This window comes from Pristis pectinata, chromosome 12 (assembly GCF_009764475.1).
Source record: "Pristis pectinata isolate sPriPec2 chromosome 12, sPriPec2.1.pri, whole genome shotgun sequence".
In the NCBI taxonomy this organism is placed as follows: Eukaryota; Metazoa; Chordata; class Chondrichthyes; order Rhinopristiformes; family Pristidae; genus Pristis; species Pristis pectinata.
The window spans coordinates 11,130,938-11,158,324 of record NC_067416.1 but is presented as its reverse complement, the minus strand read 5'-3'; the positions used below and the strand labels follow the sequence as shown (position 1 = coordinate 11,158,324).

The window sequence follows — 27,387 nt, the reverse complement described above, 5'->3', positions numbered from 1 at the left end:
ATTACTGTTCTTTAAATCCAAGCCCCTTGTTAGAAATATCTTAGAACTATGGTGCCTTCAATTTTCAAATTATTTCCAAATTTGTAAATAAACTCAAAAGCACTTTATTGGGGAAAAAATAGTGCTGGCAGGGGAAGATGGAAAATTGCATTCAAAAAAAACTTATTGATTTTTATATTCTGCAAAGAAGAAAACTACATCCACTGCCATATTCCATCTTCAGAATCAATTTTTAATGCAAGTCAAAGGGACATTTTATACATTCTGCTGGAACTTGTACAGAAATAAGGTAGAGTCCAGCTTTGAAACCGCTTGAAGCACATACTTTTAGCATTAGCAGCCAAGAAGAGATCTATTACACACAGCATGTGTAACCCATTCATACAGATTTCAGTACTTAAACCAGTCCTTTTGAAGACCATAGTATTCGAAAAGGTGTGGCAGTGATGTTTGTACAAGACTATGGAATGATCAGATTACTTCAACCCTTAAGTAGCTTATTTTCAATTACCACAAGCACGTGGCACTTGTTAATTCAATTCCAATGCCACCCCCATTCCTGGAAATAGAAAATCTATACCCTACATATTAAGTGCTTTTTGGTTCAATTTTCGCAGTGAATGCACTCGAAAATATTTAATGAGGTTTAACCCATCCCCAAAGCTCACATGTAATGTGAACTATGTGGACTGAAAAGCTATAATCAAAAATATGACTGCACAAAAACAAAAATAAAAAAAATGCAGGAACATGTGCCCATTCATTTGACAACTGTTTCACTTGAAGCGTCCACCATCTCCTTCACTTACAAAGCGTTTGCGTCCCCTGAGAAAAAAAATTAAATAAAATTAATATGTTACCTAGTTCTGGTAATGTAAAGAGAATTGTGACATTAGCGCACAAATGGGCTTGAATTAGATTTGTGGCAGAGTGTGATATGTATCAAAACGGGTGTGGGAAAAAGTAGTACGACTTAGATTACCATTAAGAGCAAAAGCATGCATTTTATGCAAATTTACAGTTTTATAATAAATGGGAGAGAAGAAATCACTAAAATCTTGCCTGAGGCATAGAAGACATGTAATAAATACTATACTTTCAGGAGGTTGCATGTTTAGCTGCTGAAAGGGTTTTAAAAATTACAGTTTTTCTGCACACAACCATCTTTTCAAAATCTTTTTGCTGCAGTTCTGATGCTAGTGTACCATCCTAGTACACTCACTAACTCAAGAGATATGAAATGCCATTTACATTTACTCGGTGACCTGGGTGATGAGCGATCCACTACAATGTTACTCACCTAGACGGACAAAGATCTCTCAGTTCTTTCACTATGATCCCCATTTGATGGCACTGTTCCACAAACTGTTCCATTACTGTGTAAGCCTGTGGCACATCTAAATGGATATCTGGAATTTCCTTGTATACTCGCTCAAAACCCTACAATTTGAGAAGCCAAGTTTTAAAATTAAATTGTACCTTTTCCTTTCAAAGCAAGAGAATCTCTTTCACCATGTTTTCTACTAAAAATGCCATTAGACAGGCTTCACTATCCATGCCAAGGATGGAAAATGCATTTAGAAAACAATTAGACAATCCAAAACCAAAGAAAGATGACCATAAAACTTAACTGAGCAATATTTCATTTCTCCCCAACATTCCAATTTTTACTCAATATTGCTGTGCTACAACTCTTTCCTCATCCAACCCCTGCTAAAGTATACTTGGTTCAAAATAAACACACCAATAGCTTTATCAAAGTGCAGGATAAATAGTGGAGAGGATTAAAAACATCTCCTCCAGCCAGATCAGTTACCATCTAAGATCTGGGACAAACTGAAGCAGTGGGTATCACGCACACATTATGGACCACTTATTAATAAATAGGTAACCATGATGAAAAAAGGGCAAATATTCTAATAATTTAGGGAATGAAAAGCCAAAAGTAACTGCAGATTCAGAAAATATGAAATAAAAAGAGTGATCAAAATACTCAGCAGGTCAGTCTGAAACAAACTTTCTCTCTCTACAAATGCCACCTGATCTATGTATTTACAGGATTTCCTACTTTTATAAAAAAGGTCTAAAGAACTGTACAGCATAGAATTAAGCCATGTCATTGTTCATATTCTGTACAAGTCTCCTCCCACTGGTCCTCATCTAGCCCTCTTTTCGAAAAATCAAAATACTGCAGATGCCAAAAATCTGAAATAAAAACAGAAAACACTCAGCAGACCACATATCATCCATGGAAAGAGAAAGTTTCAGATCAAAGACCCATTCATGAGTATATTCCCCTCAAAGCATTGGCTCTGTTCATGTTTCTCTTTCCGAAGATGTGTTTTCTGTTTCTATTAACTCTCTATTCTCCCTCACATGCTACTTTGCCTTTCCTATATCGAATATTTAGAAAAGGGGTTGCAAAATTCATTTTCTGACATCCTGTGTTCAGCCAGTCTTATGAAACTTGAAGCACAATAATTAATCTGAGTGAGCGAGAATGGTGAGGGTTTCAGCATCAAAGCATACAATAATAGTCTTGCCCAGTAGATGGCACACTTACTCTGTTCATTTGGTCCACAGTGATGATAGATTCCCACAAGGATTTCAGCAGCTTTAGTAGCATTTGGAAAGTAGTTTCCCCAGTTGATTCCAGAACCATCACTATAGCCTAAACAGGTTGAAAACCAAATCAGCAATGAACAAGCACCAAGAGTAAATTACTTAACCATTACAATATCACCTAATAGTTATTTCTTTCCAACCCAAAATGCAAACAGCTGCTGTGAATGTCATTAATTGTGAAAATGTTTATATAATAGCAGGCCTAGCTTTCAGTACTCCTGAAAGAGGCTGATTATTCACAGTTGAAAACTTTGAAGTATGCAATGTAAAAGTGAATTTTTGGCACCGTTTATTCAGGAGGACTGTGGAGACTCAGTCAATTGACAGATATTACTTTGGATATTAGGGAAGTCAAAGGGCAAGAGGTTAACAGGAAAGTGATAGGCAAGCTTCAAGATCAGCCTTGATCTTATTCGAATGGCTGAGCAGGCACAAGGGCCTGAATAGCCTATTCTTGTTTCTACTTATGTTCTTAAGCAACAAAATATGTTCAGGTATCCTCAAAACATAGACTTACTGATGATCCCAAATAATTTTGTGTTTGAAACACATTTAAATTATGAATTAATTAATTTACAGCTTACAACTAGACGTGCAGCTGAGTGAAAAGCAGCAGCAAGTGATTAAAAGCCTCAGGTGATGGCAACTGCTTTACTCAGTAGCGGATAAATAGAACTATCTTGGGAAAGCTGGTGCTCTGCTGCTAAGGACTCGTGTAATGGAGAAATCATTACCCAAAGTTGGGAACTGGTAGTAGGTAGATGGTGGGCTGAGGGGACTCTAGAATTCTGGAAGGGCAGGTTGGGGTAAAGAGCTGAAAGGAAGGCTTTCCCCCTTTCCCTGTTTCCAGTTTCACCTCATTGCTAACGTGGTGTTTGGAATTCATCAAATAATTGTTGTCGGTGCAAAACCATCCACAGGAGACCCAAATGTTAAAAAGGTAAATAAATCCATTAGTAATTGGGGATGGAAATTGGTTAGAACATGTGATCAAGACTTCGAGAAAGCAACCACAAGAGCTGACAACATGACATCAGCCCCGCAGAGTAACAGCTTGCAGTTGGTATGTTCATGAATGCAATCTGCACAGGCACCTAGACTGCAACTTGCTTTGAATGATTACTGCTTGTTTGATTAAGAATTGTACAACTTGTCAAGACCACTAAAGCCATTTATGTAAAATGTGTCTTCTTCCATCAATTGTGCTGGAATCCCTATTGTTAAGCAGATGAGTAATGGCCGTCACTGCTAAACACAAGCACCATATTGCCCATACTCTTCTTAAAAGCATTCAGAATCTAAATGCTCTCAAAATGTATTCCCTTTTGTTTCATTGAAGTGCATCTTCAAATCAGCATATACCCTCACACTGAAATATAATTATTTCATCTTAATTGTTTTCCCCCTCTCCCAGCTCATTCATGCTGTTCACATACTTAGTAAATGTGCCTTTCCTTGCCCTCAATTTCTCCCGTATAACTTAACCCATCCATCGTGTCGCATTAGTGTTCTTTTTCTGAGTAACTATTTTCCCCAGGCTCAGTTGTGCTGTTAAATGTTTCCCTCTGCTCTTCTAGATCATTTATCAGTATTACTGTCAACTTTATTTTCTCCCAGTTCTACTTTCATCTCCTTAAAAAAAAAATCAGCTTTTCTTTATTACCCTGACCTTTGTTATGCTCATGTCCATCTCAATCCTTAGCCTAAACCCTCTTATGTTGTGATCACTGCTGCCCTATTTGTATAATGTTTGGAGGACTTCATTTATTGTTACCCTGTACACAAGCTCATGGTGAAAGTGTGGCACTTCAAGTTCCCGCAGGCAACGTTCAGCTTCTCCTACGTCTCCAGACACTTGGTATTCCTTCAGCAACATGTCAATCTGTCAAAGGAAATAGCTACTGTAAAACACACTACTGCAACAAATGCAATTGGTTAATCAGTGCAATCAGCTCTCAAATACTATCTATTTGGTCAATGCTACTAAATTTACAGATTAACAACTAGATTTTCAGTCATTAGATTTGACTTTCTAATCTGTGAACAACCCCAGTTATCCACCCAATAGTAACTGATCATTCTAAAAGCATTTTAATAAATTTCATCTGTACCTATCCGAACTTCTCACATGCTCCGTAAAGTCTGGTGTCCAAAACTGGAAACAATATTCTGTCATTTTCTAATGTTTTGACTTTCCTGTCCATTGCCTCTAGTTATAAAGTCCTGTTTCCCTTTATTTTAGTAATGGCTTAGTTAGCTGCCCACTTTAAAAAAAAACACTATGCATGAACATCTCAGACATTTGTTCTTCCATCCACGCGAGAAGTAAACATGAGAATGTATTTGGTGCGTTATAACTGGAGGAAAAAAAACTGCGTGTTTTTTTATATTCCGGCTGGATAGTCTACAACCCAATGGAATGAACATTTAACTTTTCTATTTCAGGTAATCTGCATCCCCCTGCTCCTTTCTCTCTCCTCCTTATCTACTCGCACCCCCTTTTTCCCCCGACCCCCATCATCAAGTTTCATTCCCCTCCCCCATCTGGTTCCATCTGCCAATCACCCACACATTTAACCTACTGGGTCTCCCATCCCCTTCCCCCATCTGCCCATTATCCTCCCTTATCTGGTTCCACTTATCACCTTTCCTACTCATCAGATTCCAGCATTGGCAGACTCCTGCATCTCCACTTATCACCCTTTGTCTCCATCTCTACCCTCTCCTCCCCCACCTGGCTCCTTCTGCCCCTCATTTTTTTCTCTCCTTATCTACCTCTATTTATCACTTACCAGCCACTCTCTCCCAACTTTACTCCCTATTCTCCCACCTGGCTCTATCTGCCCATCAGCTACCTCCGCAACTGGTTCCACCTATTGCCTGCCAGCTCCTGCCTCAACCCTTCTTTTCACCTCTTTATATCTACCCTCTACACTTTTGGTCCTGATGCAGGGTCTTGACCCAAAACATCAACCATCCCTGTGCCACCACAGATGTTGCTCGACCTGCTGAGTTCCTCCAGCAGTCTGCCTTTTGCTCCAGATTACAGCATCAGCAGTTTCTTCTGTCTTCATTTATCAAAGAGAGTAATTCAACTGAGGATCACATAAACAAAAGCCAGGAGTCATTCTTAGTGGTACAGATCTGATTATCTCTATCCATTTCTTTGATGTATTTTATTTGGGATAGTGCCAAGAGAGATCAACCTTTACTTGGCTCCTCCATGACACAGGAAACAGCTAACCAAATATCTACTTGAAGTATAGGCACTAAAAATCATATTTTACAATAGAGTTCTCCAAGCCAGAAATAGGTCATACCATTCAACAGAATACTAACAACAATCTAAAAGCATTAACAACCTGTATTTTTATTGTGCTTTTAATGTAGTAAAGCACCCAAGGAGCTCACCAGTAGGTCACCAAACAAAATTCAACACTGAGAAGATATTTGGGCAGATGACTAAGAGTTTGGTGTAGAGTTAGATTTCAAGGCACAGGCTTAAAGTAGGAAATAGAAAATGAGGTGGACAGGGTTAGTTTGGGAATTGCAAAGCACAGAGCCATAGCAGCTAAAGGCACTGTCCACAATGCTAAAGAGATTAAAATTGGGGATTTTTAAAAGACCAAGTAGGTGGGGCACAGCCACTTGGAAGACTGTAGGACTGGAAGAGATTACAGAAAAAGGGAATGCTACTGCCTTAGAGAGATTTGAAAACAAAGTGAAAATTTTAATCACTCCAGGTGTCACATAACTAGGTATCAATGAGCAGGGGGGCAATGGGTGAATGGGATCTGGTGCGAGTTGCACATAGTCGGCAGGTTTTGTCAATAAATGGTGCGAGGCCAGCTAGGACCAAGATAAACTAAATGGAATCTAACGGCAAAGATGGAAGTTGCAACAAAAAAAACCTGCTTAATATTGGGTTTATATTTAAATTCCACATTGATCTCATCATAAATCACACAAGCTTCCTCCAGACTGTCCTGTTTCTTCCCACATCCCAGAGACACATGGAGCGGTAGGCTAACTGACCACTGTAAATTGCCTCTCGTGTAGGTGGGTGCTAGAACTGATGGGAATGTGGGAGAATAGGTTACAGGGAAAATTAGTGGGGGGAATATGATTGGTCTGATCTGGCATAGACTCTAAGGGCGGAATAGTTTCCTTCTAATGATGCGAGGAAATACAGAAAAATCTTATACAGAAAACTTTGTTGAAAGAGTCACAGAAAACTTACTTGTTTAACAAATCCACTGTATACATTGTGTTTTCCAAAATACCTAGCTTCAAGAGCTTAGACAATGACTCAAGTGGCACACAGTACCCTTTCTCCTTAAATCTCAAGAGAGCAACATTGAGGAAGTAGTTTTTAAAAAAACAATTTTTTTTTACTATTTGAATTGACCACGATCTACTTTAGGGTGTAAAAAAAAACTAATCACAGTTTTGTAAATGTCATTACAAAGGCAATCACACTTTTATCTGAATTACACACTGTATCCACCAAAACAAAAAAAAGACACCCTAATATACCTCTTGGACAAGTTGTTCAACAGGCCTTTGTCCACCTCCTGTTCCCCATACGTTGTCCAAACGCAGACCGCCCCTCTTCATACTGAGCAGCACAGCTGCTCTACCCAAAGCAGCTCTGTAGAAAGGGAATAAAAGGTGCTGTTAAACTCAATCAATTCTGGCCAATTATCAGATAGATTACCTTTAAATCACAGTACAAGTAAAACTATTGTCAGAGATTTTAATTATTATTATTGAGCTCAATTATGCATTTTATATTAAAAACATGCATCTCTGTATTCTGATGATGGATCCCAAGTGCACACTTTGTCTTCTGTGATACCTACCTTGCATTCTCACAGTCCACCTTCCCTTTATAACTTTCAATATAACTTTTTGACAGGATTTCATCTGCCACAGCTCTTGCGATGAACTGGCCTACCAGCTGGAAAAACAAAAAAACAAATTGCATTACTTTATTATTTAACTGCAAGGCACACAAAAACAAGTTTAAAAAAATTAAATGTTGATTTCAGTACAATGGAGATGGAGAGAATAAGTAAAGCAGCAACAAAATTCCTAAAGTTCCTACAGTGTACTTTGGCTTGAAGTCAGGATCAACCTACAGAACAAACATTTGAAATAAAGACTGTTTTTCTAATGCTAAGTTGCAAGACAATTGAGATAAAATTGGATCACAAAATCAATTTTATAGCATACATAACAATTCTTCATCCATCACAAAGGATATTCAACTGAAGTGAATAATTAACCCAGGTATTTGACCTACTGAAAGGGGACGTTCAATTCAATAGGGGAAATAGCAACATATCAAAATCTTTGTGGTCATTTTCTTTTCATTTGACTATATCATTGAAAAGCAATGACAAGTGAAAATAGAATTGCAGCCTGCTAGACATCAAGTCTTCATAATAGCATTGTAAAGTGTCCCATCTCCCCCTGCCATTCTAGATAGTCTCTGGGAATACTTGATAACAGGTGACAAAGAAGCCAAGGTGACAAAGAACCAAGAAGACAAGAAGCCAGTTGACAAAGCCAAGCCATTCCACGCAGCAAGTTTTACAACAGGGAATAAACAAAGGAAATTGCAAGAGTAGTATTTGACTCCTCGTGTCTTCTTCCCCCATCCAATGAGATCTTGGTTGACCTTTTGCCCAAATACTACTTTCCTCCAATAATGCCATGTCCCTCAATCCCCTTAATAACCAAAAATCCATTGATCTTCATTACATTCAGCAATCTGCATTCACAGCCCTCTTGGATAGAAAAATTTCGAAGACTTGCTACCGTCTGGGTGAACAAATTTTTTCGTATCTCTGAGATGACAGGTCAATCCATTACTATGAACTATGATCCTTGGTTCTTGACACCACAGTCAGAGGAATTATCCCTGCATCTACTCTTCAAACCCTATAAGGATATTGTAAACTTCAAGGAGATCACCACTTCTTCTAAACTCAAGTGCAAAACCCAGACCGGTTAACCTCTCCTTACACAACAAATTTACTAACCCAGGAATCATTCTGATAAATGCTCACTCTGTGAGTATTTCTGCTGCAAGCACGTCCTCCCTTAGGAAGATTAGACCTGGATACAATAATCCAGATACTGTCTTCTCGTGAATCATGTCTAGGACTGTTATTTTTCACCTCCCCAAAAGGCTACAATTGCAATAAATGTGCTTTATTTAGTATCAGAGGCAAATCTCACCTTAATTATCCCCCATACAATTATGCATTTTATTAGTCTTGCTGGCAGTTGCCATGTTAAGGTGTGAGACATTGCTGCAGAAGCAAAGAGGTTCAAAAAAAAATATTGGCTTTACTACCTTTAACTTACTATATTAAAGGTTGGATTCAGTTTTCTTTACCTTGCTTTCTAGTTAGTGGGATGGGGGTGGGGGTAAAGAGACAAAGTGACTTGGTGTAGGGAGCAAAATCATTGAGCTCTAGTCCACCCCACAACAAACTATAACATAAACACAAATGGGCTGCAAATGATGAGTTGGTTCATCCAAATGCTCCTTCCTAATGATGCTCCTGAACAATAGAATAGATTCTTTGACAGGAACTATCAAAAATGGTTATATTACAACGGATCCATTAAATCAAATCAAGATAGCACAGGTTTCTGTTAGAACCTCCAAATGAAAGAAGAAAAGGAAAAAAAAATACAGGTTGTGCTTGTAGTTCCTTTAGCACCATAAAATGTTAGCAAATAAAAGAAAACGTGACACAGAGCCAAGAAACCAACACACAAGACTGATTGTAAAGGACATTTTACAAGAGAGGGGTGTGGTGAGGTTTTAGGAGGGAATTCCAAAGTTCATCCACTTCTTTTAATCTCTTCCTACAATGCAATACAATGAAGACAAATTCTTCTCCGACAATGCAACATAGAATCAAAATAACTGCTTCTGAATTTCCGCCTTCATCCACTGATACATGGAAATGACAGAATTGACAGTGCTTTTTTAGTCACCTTTATTCTGTGGCAAGGTTTATCCAATCTGACTGCATAAAAGGGAATGCTAATCAGATTCAATTGAAATATAGCCTTACTGCTGCAGAAGCATAGAGACAGGGTGGGGCAAGGGTGCAGAAAGCAAATCATCGTATTGAGACCAGATATTAGTAAATAAAGCTAAGGTCCAAGGGAAAAAAAAACAAGTCAGACAAAGTCTGAATGTGGGAAGGTTTTATAATAAACAAACAAACTGAGAACCAGTATTCATGGAGCACAGACACGGAAGAAAACAAAATAAATACTGCAGTGCGAGTTATTTTGCAAGTTCAACAGTTCTGAAGAACTTCAATTCAGAAATCACAGGAAAATAGATACCATTTACTATTAAAGATGTTAACTTTGTAGCTCGGCTTTTTTTTAAACCAACTGTTTAACATCCACACCAAAAAAAATCAAAATACAATGCAGATGGGACAACTTTCTTTGAAATGAACAAATATTTTTGAATTAAGGTGCAGAGAAACCTACTGACTTAAAGTTAGTACATTAATCCCAGGTTTTGGAGATGAAATCCATGACACTCTGGGAAACCCTATGAGCAGCCATCATTAATATTTCAATCGATTACAGCAAAGACTAGCTCTAATACACCAATTGCTAAAATGTCACTCAGGCCTGAAGATGACTAGTGTACGAAATCAAAAATAAAATGTTATACTGGTGCAGCTGTAAATACTCTGCAACTTGAAGCCGAGGAATATTGCTGCAATGAAGTAGGGAGCTTTACTTTGCTGCACCTATTTTCCACGTGCATGAAGTGCTTGCAAAGGAAAATGATGCATTCCCAGCAGTAAATGTAAAGAGAAACACAAACAAGCTCGTTTAGTATTTCATGCACTAACGTGTGGTGCTCCAGGAGTGTCTAAGGCTAGTTCTGGCAACTCCTTCAGCAGCATATCGAACGATTTTTCCACATCATTTGTGGTAAGCACTTTCCCACACAATTCAGACAAAAGTCTGGAGGTGAGCTCTCGGTGGCTGGCCTTCCCCTCCAAAGCCAACGATACTGCTAACACTGGCACTGTACATTTCATTTCTCCAAGATTCAAGTTCTTCAGCAGTTCCTACAAAAAAAATAAAGCAGTAAGTTTTAATCAGAAAAGTAGTTCCAATTTGAGACAAAGTAAACTTTAGATCACTGCAAAGGTAAGTGAACAAATAAATAATCTGAAGTTGCTGGGGGGCTGTGGTTGGTCATGAATGTATCGATAATATCTCAGTTGTCAAATTCACACAGAACTAGACATGAAAGAGTCAATTTTGCAGAATACCAGAGTTCTCCAGGCATCTGGTGCTATGTTGCTATGATCAGGGAGCTAAAAGTTGTTCTATATTCCTGACCCTTCCAACCAGAGCTAATAAGGAATGCTGGTGGAACCAGCCTCAAAACAGAAAGGGGCAAAGAAAACAACTAACTAGAGTAGAGTTTGTAAAAGGGTTAAGCTTTACTTTTAATACTGCTAACAATTTTGAAACAGAAATATTGCTCTGATAGCAATGTGCCGATTGTTTTGCAACAAGCAGCATGCTTGTCACAGGTTTAACAGGCACAAGATCACAACTTAAAATTTACCTTGCTCAGCTATATGAAGGGCAGAATTTGATGAAATGGGTCCAATAAGTATGGTCAAATAAGATTCCACAAAGGCAAGGAATGGCTATGCCGAATTTGTTTTGCTTTGTCTCTTTAATGTTGCTTTGGTTTTACCCAATTCCCTTTAGGTTGTATTCAAACATTTTGTTTTTCTCTCTGGTTGACATTAGATCTGCTGGGAAATGAGGAAAAGAGCCCAAAGAATTTCTGCCACATCAGGATAATCTCACTTGACTCTGCCTCAAGTATTATTATTAATGCTGTAAAGTAGGATTTATGAAAGGGATTACATGTGCACAAATGAACGTTCTGAGTTGGCTTCACTGAATTCAACCCAAAGGCTGGAATGACATGCATCCATACTTGAGAGATCATAATGGACTTAACCTCAAACAATTAAATTTACATGAACGGTTTATTTTACAAAGCAAAATTTTCAGAGAAGCAGGGAGCAGCATCTGTTCCTTAACCAATCCCAAAACAATTAAAAGATTTTTTCTTGTTTCTGTCTATAAGACATTGCTATGTACTAATTAGCTATTTTGCATGTTTACATAGTGACTTTGGCTGTAAATTTCAAATTCATTGGTTGTGAAATGCTGAGGGATTGAGGATGTGGAATATTTCTATATTGCAGTTACATATTCCATAGTGTTTTATAGGAGTGCTTCTATAAAAAATTGAAACAAGGAGATTTTGGGGTATGTCTCATAGTCAAGGAAGCTGCGTTAAGGAGCATATTAAGAATATTAAGTAGTAGAAGTTCAGGAGGGAATTACAAAACTCAGGATAGAGACAGCTGAGGAATCGTCACCAACAGTAAGATAACAAAAATCTTGGATGTACCAGACGTCAGAGATAGAGAGATGTAAAGCTGGAGGAAGCAGCAGGAGATAGGAAAGGAGGAATTTATGGGGAGCTTTGAACACTAGACTCACAATTTTGAATACAAGGCTTTACCAAGCTGAAGAATCAATGCAAGCTGAAAAACACAATGAGCAAAAGGGACTTGATAAAAGTTAGAAAATGGGCTGTAGAGTTTTGGCTGATCTGAAGTTTACAGATGACAGAAGGCAAGCGATTGGTCAAATGTGCATCAATAGCTATGGGCTGATTCATGCCACAGCGTAAGAAATATCTACAGTACAACAAATAAGTTATCAGTAAAGGTAAAGACAATGAAAATGTGAAATTCAAAAGATAAATAACCTTTAATATTTTGTCTTGTTCTCCTAACTCCCATTTGATAGAAAATTTAAAAGTTTAATAATACTTCTGATCTGTACAGAATTGAACTGAAGTAAAATTTCATGTAGTGACTCATGAACAGTTTGAGTGTTTTACTCTTCAAAGCAGTCAACTGAAGAAAACCATAAATTCCTACTTAAACTTCAGAAGATTGAAAATTTATTAAAATCCCATTTGATGCAAGATGTGTAGCAACAAAGTCAAATATTATTGTCTTCTGTGAACAATCCTTAAAAGATACAAGCCACCAAATACTGCTAGTGGGTTGGGGGGAGGGGGAGGAAGAGATGGGATATATCCTATACATCTCTGAGACTAATAGTTTGGTCATGAAGGACATCTTCAACCTCTCACTGCTGAGTCGGAGGTTCCCACCTGCTTCAAAAGGGCATCAATCATACCAGTGCCCAACAGTAGGGCGAGCTGCCTCAACAACTATCGCCCAGTAGCACTCACATCTACTGTGAAGTGCTTTGAGAGGTTGGTCATGGCTAGAATTAACTCCTGCCTGAGCAAGGACCTGGACCCACTGCAATTTGCCTACTGCCACAACAGGTCTACAGCGTACGCAATGTCACCGGCTTTCCATTCGGCTTTGGAGCACCTAGACAACAGCAAAACATACGTCAGGATGTTGTTTATCGATTACAGCTCAGCATTCAACACCATCATCCCCTCAGTTCTAATCAACAAGCATCAAAACCTGGGCCTCTGTACTTCCCTCTGCAGCTGGATTCTCAACTTCCTTATTGGCAGACCACAGTCGGTGCGAATCAGTAGTAACATCTTCTCACTGACAACCAACACAGGTGCTCCTCAAGGATGCGTGCTTAAGCCCACTGCTCTACTCTCTCTACACTCATGACTGTGTAGCTAGGCACAGCTCAAACACCATCTATAAATTCGCCAATGACACCACTGTTGTTGGCAGAATCTCAGATGGCAATGAAGAGGCGTACAGGAGTGAGATAGTTTGGCTGGTTGAGTGGTGTCACAACAACTTCGCACTCAACATCAGCAAGACCAAGGAACTGATTGTGGACTTCAGGAAGAGGAGGTCGGGAAAACACACACCACTATTCATTGAGGGGTCAGCGGTGGAAAGAGTGAGCAACTTCAAGATCCCAAGCATCAACATCTCAGGAAATCTATTTTGGGCCCAACACATTGATGCAATCAAGAAGGCGGCACGCATTAGGAGTCTGAGGAGATTTGGTATGTCACCAAGGACTCTTGCAAATTTCTACAGATGTACGTGGAGAGCATTCTGACTGGTTGTATTACCGCCTGGTATGAAAGCTCCAATGCACAGGATCAAAAGAGGCTACAGAGGGTTGTAGAATCAGCCAGCTCCACCACGGGCACAACCCTCTCCTCCATTGAGGACATCTTCGAGAGGCAGTGCCTCAAGAAGGCGGCATCCATCATTAAAGAACCTCACCATCCAGGACATGCCCCCTTCATGTTACTACTGTCAGGGAGAAGGTACAGGAGCCTGAAGACCCACACTCAACATTTCAGGAACAGCTTCTTTCACTCCGCCATCAGAACATTCCATGAACACTACCTCATTATTCCTCTTTTGCACTATTTATTTTTGTAACGTAGTAATTTTTAATGTCTTGCACTGTACTGCTACCACAAAACAAAAATTTCATGACATATGTCAGTGATAATAAACCTGATCCTGCACCTACAATTGTCATCTTCAGTTTATGAGAGATAATGGTTACTTGTAAGATTTTGAAATCTACATGTGACTTATGTATTAATGTATCCTATTTAGAATACAAAATTAAAAGTTAGTTAGGTATGAACAAGCTAATTTTATCAATCAAAAAGATCACTGCATACTTTTCAGTTTTTGAAAGCAAATATGGACTGAGGCAAATGCTTTAAGTGAGGAAGTATAATGAAAGACATAGCAAATTCATTAAGCAGAGAGTCAATCTCTTGTGCTCCCACCCTAAAAATTTACTACGCAAACCTCTGTGGAAGTCAGTCCGCGCCGTAATAAAGTAGACAACAGCAGAACCAAGGAGCGTACAATAAGTGCTTTACTATTTAACACTAGCGGGAGTGAGAGATACAGAGAAAGAGTAAACAGTGTAACCCGAGCTCTGTACTGATCCCCACTCAAAGATTTACATGTTTGTGTCCCTCCTTTTATACTTAATCTAAAGATGCCTATGTGTGGAGTTGCACATACTTGGGCAGTTGCTTACAGCAAACTTTTAGCAAAACATGATATTCCTTAGGCACTCCCAAGCACCTGCACATCTTGCAGTCATAACTATTGTCACACCATGGTTGAAGCAATAACAGCTGTACATTATTAACCCTTACATATCCAGTTACTTTTACACTTCTTTCAAAAAAGATAAAATATATTAATCCATCATTAAAAAAATCTTTTTAAATAAATCTTAACAATTACAAATAGCCACACATTTTAGATTAAATAATACTTTAATACATACCATAACCTCATTAGTGTCACCATGTTCAAAGTATTCTTGTACAATTGGAGTCACAGTTTTCTGAAAAACCCCTTCATCTAAAGGTAGAACCACTGTTTCATATACACAGTTCTCCTGTTGGGACACACAAAAACATTAAGTTCTTACTTTGCACTTGTATTGTAAACTGAAACATGCTTACTAAATCAAAATGTTTCTGTGTAATGTGTTGAATATAGAGGGACTAAGTGACCTGCTGATTAAAGAAGCATGAACAGGCATTAGTCACAGAACTAAACGGGTTGCTTTTAATTGATGGTACCTCTTTGAATGTTTAGGTTGTTCCTCCTCATCTCTTGAAGGAAGTGACATGTAGAAATAGTTCTCCCAGAAATTTGTCTCCATTCTACACGATGGCATGCAAGCCATGATTTTTAAAGGGTTGACCATAGACCCAATCCCAGTGCAAAATAGGATCAAGGCAGTGTCATCATTCCCACAGTTTTCTCAATCTTCTCACTGCAATATTTGACCTCATCTCCACCAAACTTCCCTTTAGAGTGGAGATGATTTACAGGCACAAAAGTCACTCCATCTTCAGGCACCAAGCTGCAGTACACAGACAGCACTTGTGTACGCACATATTCAGAGGCCAAGCTTCAAGATACTAATATGTTCAACAAAAAGAACACTGGAAGAACTCAACAAGTCAAGCAGCATCTGTGGAGGCAAAAGGTGCAAGTCGACTTTTTGGGTCAAGACCCTGCATTGGGACCTTTAGCCTCCACTGATGCCGCTTGACCCATTGAGTTCTTCAAGCATGTTATTTATTGTTCCAGATTCCAGCATCTGCAGTCTCTTTGGCTACCATCAACAGATTTACAGAAGTGCATGAGAGATGGACCTTACAGCAAACACCAAAAACAAAGATACTCTACCAACTTATCCCACTGCATATCACCACACACCTCCTCCCAACAATAAAGGTCCACAATGAAACCCTGGTAATCATGGAGCTATCTCGCAGTGAAAGACGAGACGGTGATGATTTTCACCATCCATCTATACTGCACAAACAGAGCCTTTTGTCATATCGGGAAAAGTGTGTTCAAAGATGAGGAGCTCAAACCCAGTACAAAGCTCAGAGTATGGGATGCCAGTGGCCTCAAAGCAGTGCTGAGCTTCCACCAGCACCATCTTTACAAAATCCTCTAAACCTAATGGCAGATAAGCAAACCACTGTTGGTGTTTTCTCCCAGGTCAACATCTCGAGCACAGCGACTCTAATTTTATTCAACCACTTCAATGGCTGGGGTGGGGGTTGGGGGTGGAAATAGAGAGAGGAGTACATCGTTCACAAGCCCATCACGAAACTCCCAAAACAGGAATGCCACTCCAAGCTCGGTCATGGGAAGAACCTACCAGGAGCTCAGCAGAAACAATTCAAGAACATCCTCAAAGCCTCCTTAAAAGAAATTAATATCCTCACCAACTTGTGGGAATCCCTGGTTCATGAACACTCAACTTGAAAGGTGCACTCAAGATGGCACAAAAAAATCTCAAATTTCTTCATCAGGAGTACAGAGAAAGAACCCACCACACCCCAAACTACCCACCTGTCTTTATGTCTGTAGGTCATACATTGATCTCATCAGCCATCTCAGAACACACAGAACTGGAGTGAAAACAAGTCATCCTCAACCCTAAGGGAATGCCCAAGACAACAGTTTCATGTACATTGAAACCCTTTAAATTTTTTGTCCATATGAGTATTTCTCATTCATGTGACCTACTTTATAAGAAAGAGAGAGAGAGAATAAAAGTCACAATTGATGCCATCTTGTGGATTTTGAATTCAAAGATTTTGTGAGCACTGTTCTAGAAGTAGGAAATCTTCCTTTAGTCCTGACCACGAGTCTTTACTCCACCAATACCTCTGGGGGGGAAAAAAAAATGGACATGCAAGTTCCAGCTTTTTGGGAGAGTGCATAGACTGCATGACTTTTGCACAGAAATTGTGACAACACTATAATGCAATTCACTGCATGCAAAAAAAAAATTTCTGGGGACATTAAAACTTATAACTGCAAGTCTTTTCGCTCCTGCAAGAATCAGTCAAAAATAATACCTGGGGCACCAAGACCTATTAAAGTGACCCACCACTGTTAACTTCTGCAAATTGCTTTGACACAGAGTAGGGAACTGCATAGCTCAGTAATGTTCGCTTTCACTTAAGTTATTGGAGAGGTCAAAAGAAGTGAGTTAAAGACAGATTAAACAAAGCAATGACATTTAGTATCCTAATAAATAAGTTAAATATAAACCGCCACAGTTTTTGAAGAGTCACACATTAACCATCATTTGAATAGATACAGAAAAAATATTTTGTTATGGGAAAAGTACTGATATTAACACATTTTCTGAGAAAGATGTGTTTTTAAAGATCTACTTCAATCCGACCAATCACAGTAAGCTCTATTCATTGCTGTACAAAATACATTATTTCTTTTGTTCACCATTAAAAAATAAAAAAAGGCTGTAAACAAGATGAAGCAATATAATTTTTTAAAAACCATTCTACAATCAAAAAAGCTTAAGTTAAAATCTGATGCGCATCACTCACTCACCTGATCTTCATCATAATTGGGATCTCGGACATCCACTTCTTCCAGATCATACACCTCACCAGGTGTCCCCCAGACACCTTTACCGCCTGCTCCACCTACCAATGGAATTGTATAATTTAAAATAAGAACAAATTTATTAATTTCTTAAAACCATATCGCAACTTTATTCAAATCTTCTGGGGGAAAAAATAGAGAAAATGACCACTTTTCAGAATGCAAAGTAGTTTTAAAAAATTCTGATCCAAGAAACTATAGAGTGCAAAGTCAAATTACATTTAATATCTAACAGTTCTTAGTAGCTGCCAGCCAATCTGAACATACTACCCTAACCCTTAACTCTACACAACTACAAAAATTGGAAAATAACCATTTTTTTTATTCCAAATTGCACTTTTTTTATTAAAAAAAAATCAAGACAATGTGACAATATCACTACTCAAGTGTTTATAAATGTATTTCTGTTCATGTTCACTTCACACGAAATCATAATCAACATGATTCCTTTCGCACTGTGTTAAATCTCCTCATTGATTGGTACTGCCCTGACAAATCACTTTTACCAATTTGTTATCTTCCTGATATTTTCTGGACACCTGTAGTAAGGATGTACTTTTTTTTAAAAAGCATCAATTCTTTGTCCATTCAATTTCTCACCATAATTAAAACCAATCCAATACTTGCTCAACAACAAATTCTAGAATGCATCAATTCATCTCCTGTTCAAACTTTTATTTCACCTTTACAAACAACTAATTTCTACTCATTCCCTCAAATGAAAAACTGATGCAAATCAAGTAAATGATTCCACATACTTTTTCTTTCATCATAGCCCCTGCCCCCCTCAACATGTCAAGTGGACTGTCAGTGGAAAATTATTGCCACCCATAATCCTAACAAAATACACGAGCTACATCAAAGTTCTGAATGGGTTTAAAAACAATACATTTTGATTTATTAATTTATTAAGTAGTAAATTACAAAAATGACAAATGTAATCTAGACAGGACTCACTGGTGTGAAAAACAACATTCTAGGGTTAAAATTAAGAACATCACAGTTTAGTCAGAGTAAATAACTAATAGCACACTATAGATAACCAGAGTACAAGATGGGTAGTCCATCAGAAAACACTGGAAATACAACAGGTCAGGGACCATTTGTAGAGAAGGAGAAAAAAGTCAGATTTTGATGAAAGGTCATTGACCAAGAGGCTTTAACTCTGTTCCTCAATCCACAGTATTTCCAGCATTTCTGTTATTTCAGTGACAAATTTACAGTATAACCAATTTAGATTAAAATAACTGTCCAAGGGAGAAGCACCATGATGTAATTGAGGTGGTGCAAATACTTTCAGAAACAGAACACCATGTCCAGCATTGCTAAAAGTGAACCTTATCTGGATGGGTAAGCCACTAATCTTACCAGAAGCAGGGCAAATTCATAGCTGCCTGTATTAGCTAAGAATAACAGTTCTCTAGATCTGGGGAATGAGAATAGTAAAATTACAACTTTGGCTCAATCCACTATGCACCATAAAATGAATCCAATAAAATTCAATGGGAGGTTTCTACAGTGGGGCAACATTGATTACCAGATACCCTTAATGCCATAAAGCTGTGATATTAATCTTTTATCCAACTGTTCCAGTACAACCAAAATCTGAAAGACATTAAAAAACATGGGATGATTTGTTTTTTTTAAACCAAAGCTATTTCCAAAGCAAACTGTTCCCCAATGCTTTAACAAAAAGTATTACAAAATTTCACAATTTCCTGTAGATACAATCCCTGCCAGATTCCAACAATGACATCAGTTCTAGCCAGCCATATTATAGCAGGCCAAGGAAAGCCATTGATCACAGCATGTAATCAGCTGGGAATTCCTCCAAGATAAGCTGAATTAAAAGTCATCTTTATAAAGTGTTCTGTAATTGGTTGCAGTATTGAATCCTTAAATGATGAAGGTCACATCCAGGGTCAGTTAATGCAGTGCTTTCCTTCCCTTGTCCACATATTAACTCACTCTCCCTTACCATCTCAAGCTTTGCCAACTTTCATTTGTCTCCTATTCCCCATGCTTTGATTTCAAAGTCTCTTTGCTCTGTGGCCATATTCATCCTACACAGATGTCTCACAATCACAATTACTCTATGGTTTCCTACGAAAGAGGTTAAGTAGTGCTCTGCGTACCTAGATTTAAAACACAGCTATGAAAGAAACTAGGACAGTTCCAATTTATTTAATGATTTAAGAACACACTAAGCAAGGCCAACATTTATTGCCAGCATCATTTTAGAAGGTGGACTTGAAAATTGGTTGTGCCATTGATGAGAGAAGGGTAGTCTTAGGCTACGGGGTGATTTTGATCATTTTGTATGTTGGAGAGCAATGGCAGGTGACATTTAATCATTATAAGTATAATAATAAGTATAAGGACCAATAAGGCTATGACATAATAAATGGTATCCCACAGAGATTATTGAGGAACAAGGGACCTTGCTGTGCAGGTCCAAGGATCTTTGAAGGTGGCAGCACTGGTTAAAAAAAAAGGTGATTAAGGTGGCATTCAGGATGCTTACCTTCATTAGCTGGGACACAGAATACAAGAGGAGGAGGTTATGGTATGACTACATAAAACATTGATTAGGTCATAGCCTGAATATTGTGTGTAGCTCTGGTCACCATACTACAAGGAAGGATGTGATTGCATTGGCGAGGGTGCAGAGGAGATCGACCAGGATGTTGCCTAACTGGAGCATTTCGGTACTGAGGAGAGCCTGTAAAGGCTGGGCTTGTTTTCCTTGGAGTGGAAAAGGCTGAGAGGGAAACTGAGGTGTATAAAATTATGGGGTGCACAGCTGGGTGCATAGCGCAAAACACTTTTCCTTAGCAGAGATTCCCAATTCTGGAGAATGTAGGAGCAAGAGGCTTAAAAGGAATCAGAGGAAGAATTCCCCCCAATGCCCAGAGGGTGGTTGGAATCTGAAATGGACTGCCTTAGGGAGTGGTTGGAGAAAGAGACTCTCACAATATGCAAGAGGTATCCAGATGAGCATCTGAATCACAAAGGTATCTGAGACCATGGTGCAAATGCATGAAAGTGGGATTAATACTTGATCACCATGGACAAGGTGAGCAAAAGTGCCCGTTTCTGTGCAATATGACTATGACTGTTAGAGACACACTTTCTCCATCAAGCAAGTACTGCAAAAGCTAAAGAAAAACATTTCTGAACACTATATCCCATTAATCAAGAGATAATTTCTATGAATGAAGCTGTATTTTGACTCAAATACGTCATAGAATTAAAGAAGCCAATACTAATCTAAACATTGGAGAAACATGCCTTGTTCTACAATCATCACCCCACTACTTGAATTTTATAAAATAGTAAATAGCAAAGGAATAGAATACAGCATTACAGAGTTTATATTTTCAGTGTATGAAATGCTACATGAGACATTTACCTAACATATAGGATGTAATCTATCCACTGAGAAGATATTTTGCCTTCAACATGCTTCAAACATGTCATCAAGACAATAGTTAAAGATATCTTTCAAAAAGCTGAAGGTAATGAAATTTTCAAGGTAATGATTGTTCAAAATAGCTGGCCCACACAAGTTATTCACTGTAATGTTAGTCTTAAATAGCAAGTTAAAACAAGTTAGAGAAGAAGTCATGCAAAACTAAGGTAACAGAATCTTGGTTACCAATGAAATGCATTGAACAAATAACAAATAAAGGAGTGCAGACTGCAAGATATCATGGTATCAAAAGACACCACTAGGCTTAACAGCCTGTTAAGCTCCTTAAAATTATTGTTCCTCAGAAATATATTGCAAGACTTTACCTGCTTTCCCCTCACATGTTCCTCCTCAAAATGTTCTCTACAGAAAGTACATCCATGAAAGTTATTTAGTTCCACAGAAAAACCTCAAGTACTTACCTTTCTTAGGCAGTCCTCTTCCTTTCCCCATCCGTGACTTTCTGTCCAACATTTTTCCCTTCGGGCTAGTGGGAACAACATTTCGACTACTCTCCCCATTATCACTGAGAGAATCTCCTCGGCCAGAATCCCGAGACGAGTTCTTCCTCAAACGTCTCTTGGCTTTGGCTTTGAGCCGAGCTTCATGAATGGACGTCTCTCGTGATATCCAGTTCCCATTGATTTCATTTGGCAGCATAATGGCTTCAGTTTGATCTTCATCTCCAGACAACATGTTACTAGTACTGTTGTCAAGTTCTGAAAGAGCAAGTTGAGCCATTAAGTCAACAATGGTGTTCAACAATTCGTAAAAGTACAATATAGAGTGTACTTTTTAAGGTGGAAACTAGCAACAGAAAGACAATTAACATCAGTATCGGCTGACAATTTCACCTGCAACATCTGTGACAACAGTGGTGAATCTCAACATGGAAAAATAACACACCCTACTTTTACTGGCCTGCATATACAGATCTCTTTAAAGCTACATCATAAATACATAGCTACTCTCTACAAAGTGTACAAGCTGGTCACCTTCTCTCAGTCTAAAGAAGAAATTACAAAGCAGCTAGAAGGGAAAAACGTACCCAAAAACAATGTGCAGGCTGCTTAAACTGCACAATATTATTCTTAGTTAAAAAATTTATCAATGTCTGTGAATGTGCATTATCTACAAATAGTACTTAGAACCACACTAAGTACTAGATTATAATTTTGGCCCCCCCGAAAGATCTTGAATCATTCATCCTTTCATTTTAAGCAGGAATATGCACCAGTGTTTTATAAACTTTGCTGATCTTCAGCACGCTTGACCTCTCCTCAGCTCTCAGACAGCTTGTAACTTACCTCCAACTAGTTTACTCGCCCTCTTTTGTACAACACTTCTCCAAAGGGCCATGTGATATATTCCTATATCAAAGAAACTAAATACAGGTTTTCTTTTTGGTACATACCTTTCCTCTTAAAGAAGAACTGTTAATAATGATGAGGTAGCTTAATACTGAAGGCAAGTACAGCAATCTATCATAAGCCCTCTCTGTATCTCACTGCTAATGGAGCTACTTTTTTAAAATATATAATTCAGTGTTTTTTTTCCCCCCCATAGTCTGTATGCACAATCTTTTACCATAAAAATCCATTTTCTGATAGGCAACTCTTGCACTTACAACCACTCCATCAGGACTTTTCATAATGTTGTTACTACACTCAACTCTTGTCACTCTTCTCTCATTATTTTTATAATTCAATTTAGCTACCCTTACTTCATCTCCATGCATGCTTACTCTGTTAAAAAGAAACTCATCACACAATCTATCCTTTCATTCACCATAGAAAAGCCTTAAAGTAAAACTTACCTCTGTCATTCCTCCTTCCAACAACATTGTATTCTATTAACTTAGGACCTACTCACTCCAGTCTTGGTGGCATTCCAAAGTGCTTTTAACCTTTTACTTTGGTTTTTCTAATGAAAACACACCAGCAATAGCCAATGCAAGATGGAAATATAAGTAAATATTTCATCTATAATTTGGTTCCAACGGATAACTTGGTATACATACAGGTTTATCTGCTCCAGATACATTACAGTTAAACCAACAGTATGAATACATTCAATAGAGATATTTTCAACTAGTTTAATGTTGTACCTTTCAAAAAACATATGAAGCTTTGCTCAATGACTTTTGATGATATTCCTAATGGCAGAAACAATCCTGTACTCTGTTAAACATTTTACTTCAAAATTTCCAGTATTAAGAGAATAAACTGCATAACATTGCTATGACAAACACCAAGTGTGTGTTCCAACTACACCAGTAAAGCTTTGGCAAGTTTTAAACTGGCTAAATGAGATCTGAGCCACCACAACTAATAAAAGGTAGAAGAAACAAAGGTCAACAAGCACCATCATAATAACTGAAAAGATAGGAAGTCAGCATAATACTATTGTTTTAATAATTTAAGAAAATGGTGGTGTACACAATTGCTTCAGGGAAGGGATAAAGAAGAAGCAAAAGGTGAAAGGCTAAGGAGCCAACACAATGACAAGAAAGCTAACTTAAAAATAAGACACATGCAGTGAATGAGAAGGCACCACAGAGATTTGCTAACGATTTATAGCTCCATTCAATTTCTTATTCAAAACAGTAAGATACATCCACACATTAGCACAACTTTGCTCCATTTTAAAAGAAAACATTTTATATACATTAAAACTGCTCGACTTGAATATTCATTAACATATTTATGGAGAACTTGATCCTGGAATTAGGTCTGCTGCCAATCACCAAGGCATTGGAACAGCAAGACAGAATTGGAAAAGACCATGTTAACCAAAACTCTGAAATCAACTTATTTGAAAAATGACAGAAGTGAGAGTCTTCGATTGAATGCTGTTACCAACTGAGCAATGAATCACAAATCATGAAGGTCAGGTCACAATAAGCCCATTTTTGTTCATGAATGTCAGTGCTAAGCACCATGCAAATTGACTTCAATAAAACTCCATATCATGATCTCAGCTTGCAGCACAATTACAGAATGACCCTTTCTATTGCTATGAGGAGGGGGCGAGGTGGAAAGGTGGAAAGGATGAGAGCGAGTGGGTGGATAACTGGTTTCACACTTCTGTGATCTCCATAGGAGGAAATGAAACAAAAAGGCTGCGTTGTTTCTCCCACTACAGTAGACGTTCTGGAATGCAACATGACGATATGTTAACTGATGATCTAGCTCAATGTACAGAAAAAAATGGAACTACCTCAGAATTCAGTCTTAAAGTAGTGAGAAAAAGATCCACTATTTTAGAAATAAAACTGAAGTTTAAAACACTCCCATGATTGACTTAAATCACTTTTAAACTATTTCAGTAATATTTAGAATCACACCATAAAAAGACCTATTCCTTAATAAACTAAATAAAACACAATTCCTCAAATTTAATTTAATTAAAACCAAAGGTTTTTTTTAAAACCAAGTCATTAGATCGATTCATTACTATTTTATGGTGGAATTGTAATAACTGCCAATTGGGAACCAAGCCGAGTTCTTATTTGAACAAGTCAGGATACTGGTAAATTATGCAGTATGACTCATGTGTAACAGCCAATCGGAATATAGAAAATACCAAAAAGAATTAGTAAAATTTTGGATGTTATTTTAATCTGAACATCAACACCACCAAGTTCTCAATAAAAGGCTACTGAAAATTCAAAGTCAAGTGAGGACAGGAATCAACTGCATTTTAGATGATCTTCCAACACAATTATATAATCAAAATAATGTGTTTCTTGAACAGATGTCAATGAAACCCTTGGGAATGGCAGTGATCGAGTGAAAGCTCATGTTTGTTGCTCCACTGAAGTTTGAAACTGGAGGAAAATAGTGGCCTATTTGGATAAGAAAATTTTCTTGTTAATTAATAGTTTTTCAAGCTTTGACATGTCACAGGCTAAGTGCTTATTTGAAATCTCTAGATCAATCATGAGAGATCTGGCCAACAACTGGGAGGTGATGAAGTAGCTTGATTCACTGGCTACGACAAGAAAGCCACATGTCTATTTTTATTACAAAAATATTTAATGGTGCTTCAAATATAAATGTTCACTTAGATTGGGTGAATCATGAATTATGCTGCTGATTGGCAGAAAAGTCTTCATTAACAAAGTTATAAAATTGAAAGCGAGAAGAAATTAAACAAGTGAAACATAAAAGGCTACACAATGATTGCCTCCAATTTCTTGAGACACCCACAGAAACTCATGTCCCCAGGAGGATTTCAGGATCACAACAGATAAGGAAAACTTTCACATGACGAAAAAAATACAACCTGGCAGTGATAAGTGAAAGGCATGTTTACTTCCCCCACAGGATGACTTCTAACATTTACTTTTGACCTATCATGAGGTTTGAGAAATATGGTTTGATTGGAATAAACCGACATGGAAGTTACTAAGTTAGGAAGTTGCGAAATCGTGGGCTCCAACTGCATCTGTATCTCTGCTGGAGCTTGTGAGAAAGCAGGAACAGTCAAGAGGAATGCCTTCAAAATTATTTGCTAGAATAAGAATCAAATGACCTTTAAAGCTTTGGTCTGTCCTACATTTAAAAAAAATGGCTGTAAGTTCAACCCTCAACCCCTGTTAGTCCCAGTTTTTCTTCAGTAATGTCACTATCATATGATTGCTGAAAACAAGGACTGCAGGTACACATCATAGATACGGTCATGCACACCTAACCACATCAAAAATGTTACAACACCAGGCATTTTACTTTTCTTCTAGAGAATTCTACTTAATAGAATCACAGTTCAATTATACCACCAGTAGTCTGGTTTAGACAGGTTCTTGAGCTCAGTTCCAAGGCGTAGTCTAACAATTGCTGCACCCTTGGAAGCAAGTCACAGGGATGTTTAGTTTATTCAGTCAAGGTTCAGTTTACCTTTTTCCATAGTTCAGATGTGTAAAAGCTCCCATGGGTTTATCTGAAAAATATCCCATGGCCGAGAGAGCAATCTTCTCTCAAGCAACACCAAACACTATTTTAAAAAAATCTGGTTTACCCATTACTGTTTGTACAAAGTAGTTATTGCATTCATTTAATTAATAATCAAAGACTAAAGTAATAAATTGTTAACATCTTACTGACAGATGTAAGATAATACTGCTGGATGCAAATACAAAATGTTTACAACCCCAGACAGTAAATGAACAGTTTCTTAGGATACATAAAATTCCGAGATTACCTGGAGAGAATAATTAAGGTGTCTTTATTTTTAAAAAAAAGCTTTTAAAAAAAGCTTAAAATAAAGCTGAGTGAGTGATTGTGGTAAGAAACCACTAGCTTGTTATAATTTAAATCATTCCCACTAGTTTAACTAAAAACAGAAGGCATTGGAAAGGAAGCACATCAACACAGATCATTAAATGTCAGAGCAAATCCCAGCAAATTTAGAAAACAAAACATTCTTCATAGCATGCTTGGTGAAGGAAGAAAGTCAAATTAGCCCAATGGTTCTCCCGCAGCACGTGGTGTTGCAAACTGCTGCCTTTAAAACTTCTTCAACTGAAAGTACTTTACTTTTGAAGACAGCAACATGTCAAAAATCTTTTAATTAACGGAAGATGCATGTAGAAAAGGGAATACAGGATAAAGATCCTGCACCAGGAGTTTACCTTGCACGTACTGAACATTATTCCACATTTTATATGTAGTTTATGTAATCAAACTCTTGCACACAAACCACTGAGGGAGTCACCACTGGCACATTTTCACACACACACACACACACACACACAGTACCTGTTGGAGGGTTGATTTTCGACTCTGCCTCTGTTGCCATGTTTGCGAAGATACCGGGACTGGCTGGCAGGGCTGCTTACTCTGCCCTGGGGTAATTTGCTGCCGCCTCTCTCCCCGTGTTCTCCTGCCTCCTGCCCCCCTGCCCCTCCACCCCCGGCGCCTCGAACTTAAATGAAAACAAATCCGTTCCTCTCAGACCCAGCTCTGGGAGCAGGGGGTCTCCAGGAATCAGCACGGCGGCCTTCCCGTGTATTTAGAGGGGAGAGTTATTAGAGGTTGTGGGTGCCCCCCCCCCCTATTCCTTGCTGTAAGGGGCTTTGATTTCATTCACGGCGCTCCCTCTCCCTCAGTCACTCCGAACCCCCTCTCGCCGCCTTAACGCCTTCCAGTCGCTTCTGTTTGTTTTCCTCCCGCGACCTCGTGTCACGTGGGTAGCAACAGCATTGTTCATTCGTCACCTCCACCACGAACCGGACCAATGGCAGCC

At 38.3% G+C, this 27,387-nt stretch overlaps 1 protein-coding gene across 1 annotated transcript; it reads right to left on the bottom strand.

Moving 5' to 3' along the window:
• Positions 1-211: 211 nt before the first annotated feature.
• On the bottom strand, positions 212-27,387 carry pdcd4b (programmed cell death 4b). The gene is made up of 11 exons (XM_052027430.1): positions 26,901-27,387; positions 21,564-21,860; positions 17,616-17,710; positions 15,010-15,123; positions 10,530-10,751; positions 7,488-7,585; positions 7,162-7,276; positions 4,400-4,507; positions 2,564-2,671; positions 1,301-1,440; positions 212-825 (listed from the first exon to the last, which is right to left on the bottom strand). Exons 1-11 carry the CDS (start codon positions 26,938-26,940, stop codon positions 777-779), a joined length of 1,386 nt encoding a protein of 461 aa, XP_051883390.1. The 5' UTR covers positions 26,941-27,387; the 3' UTR covers positions 212-776.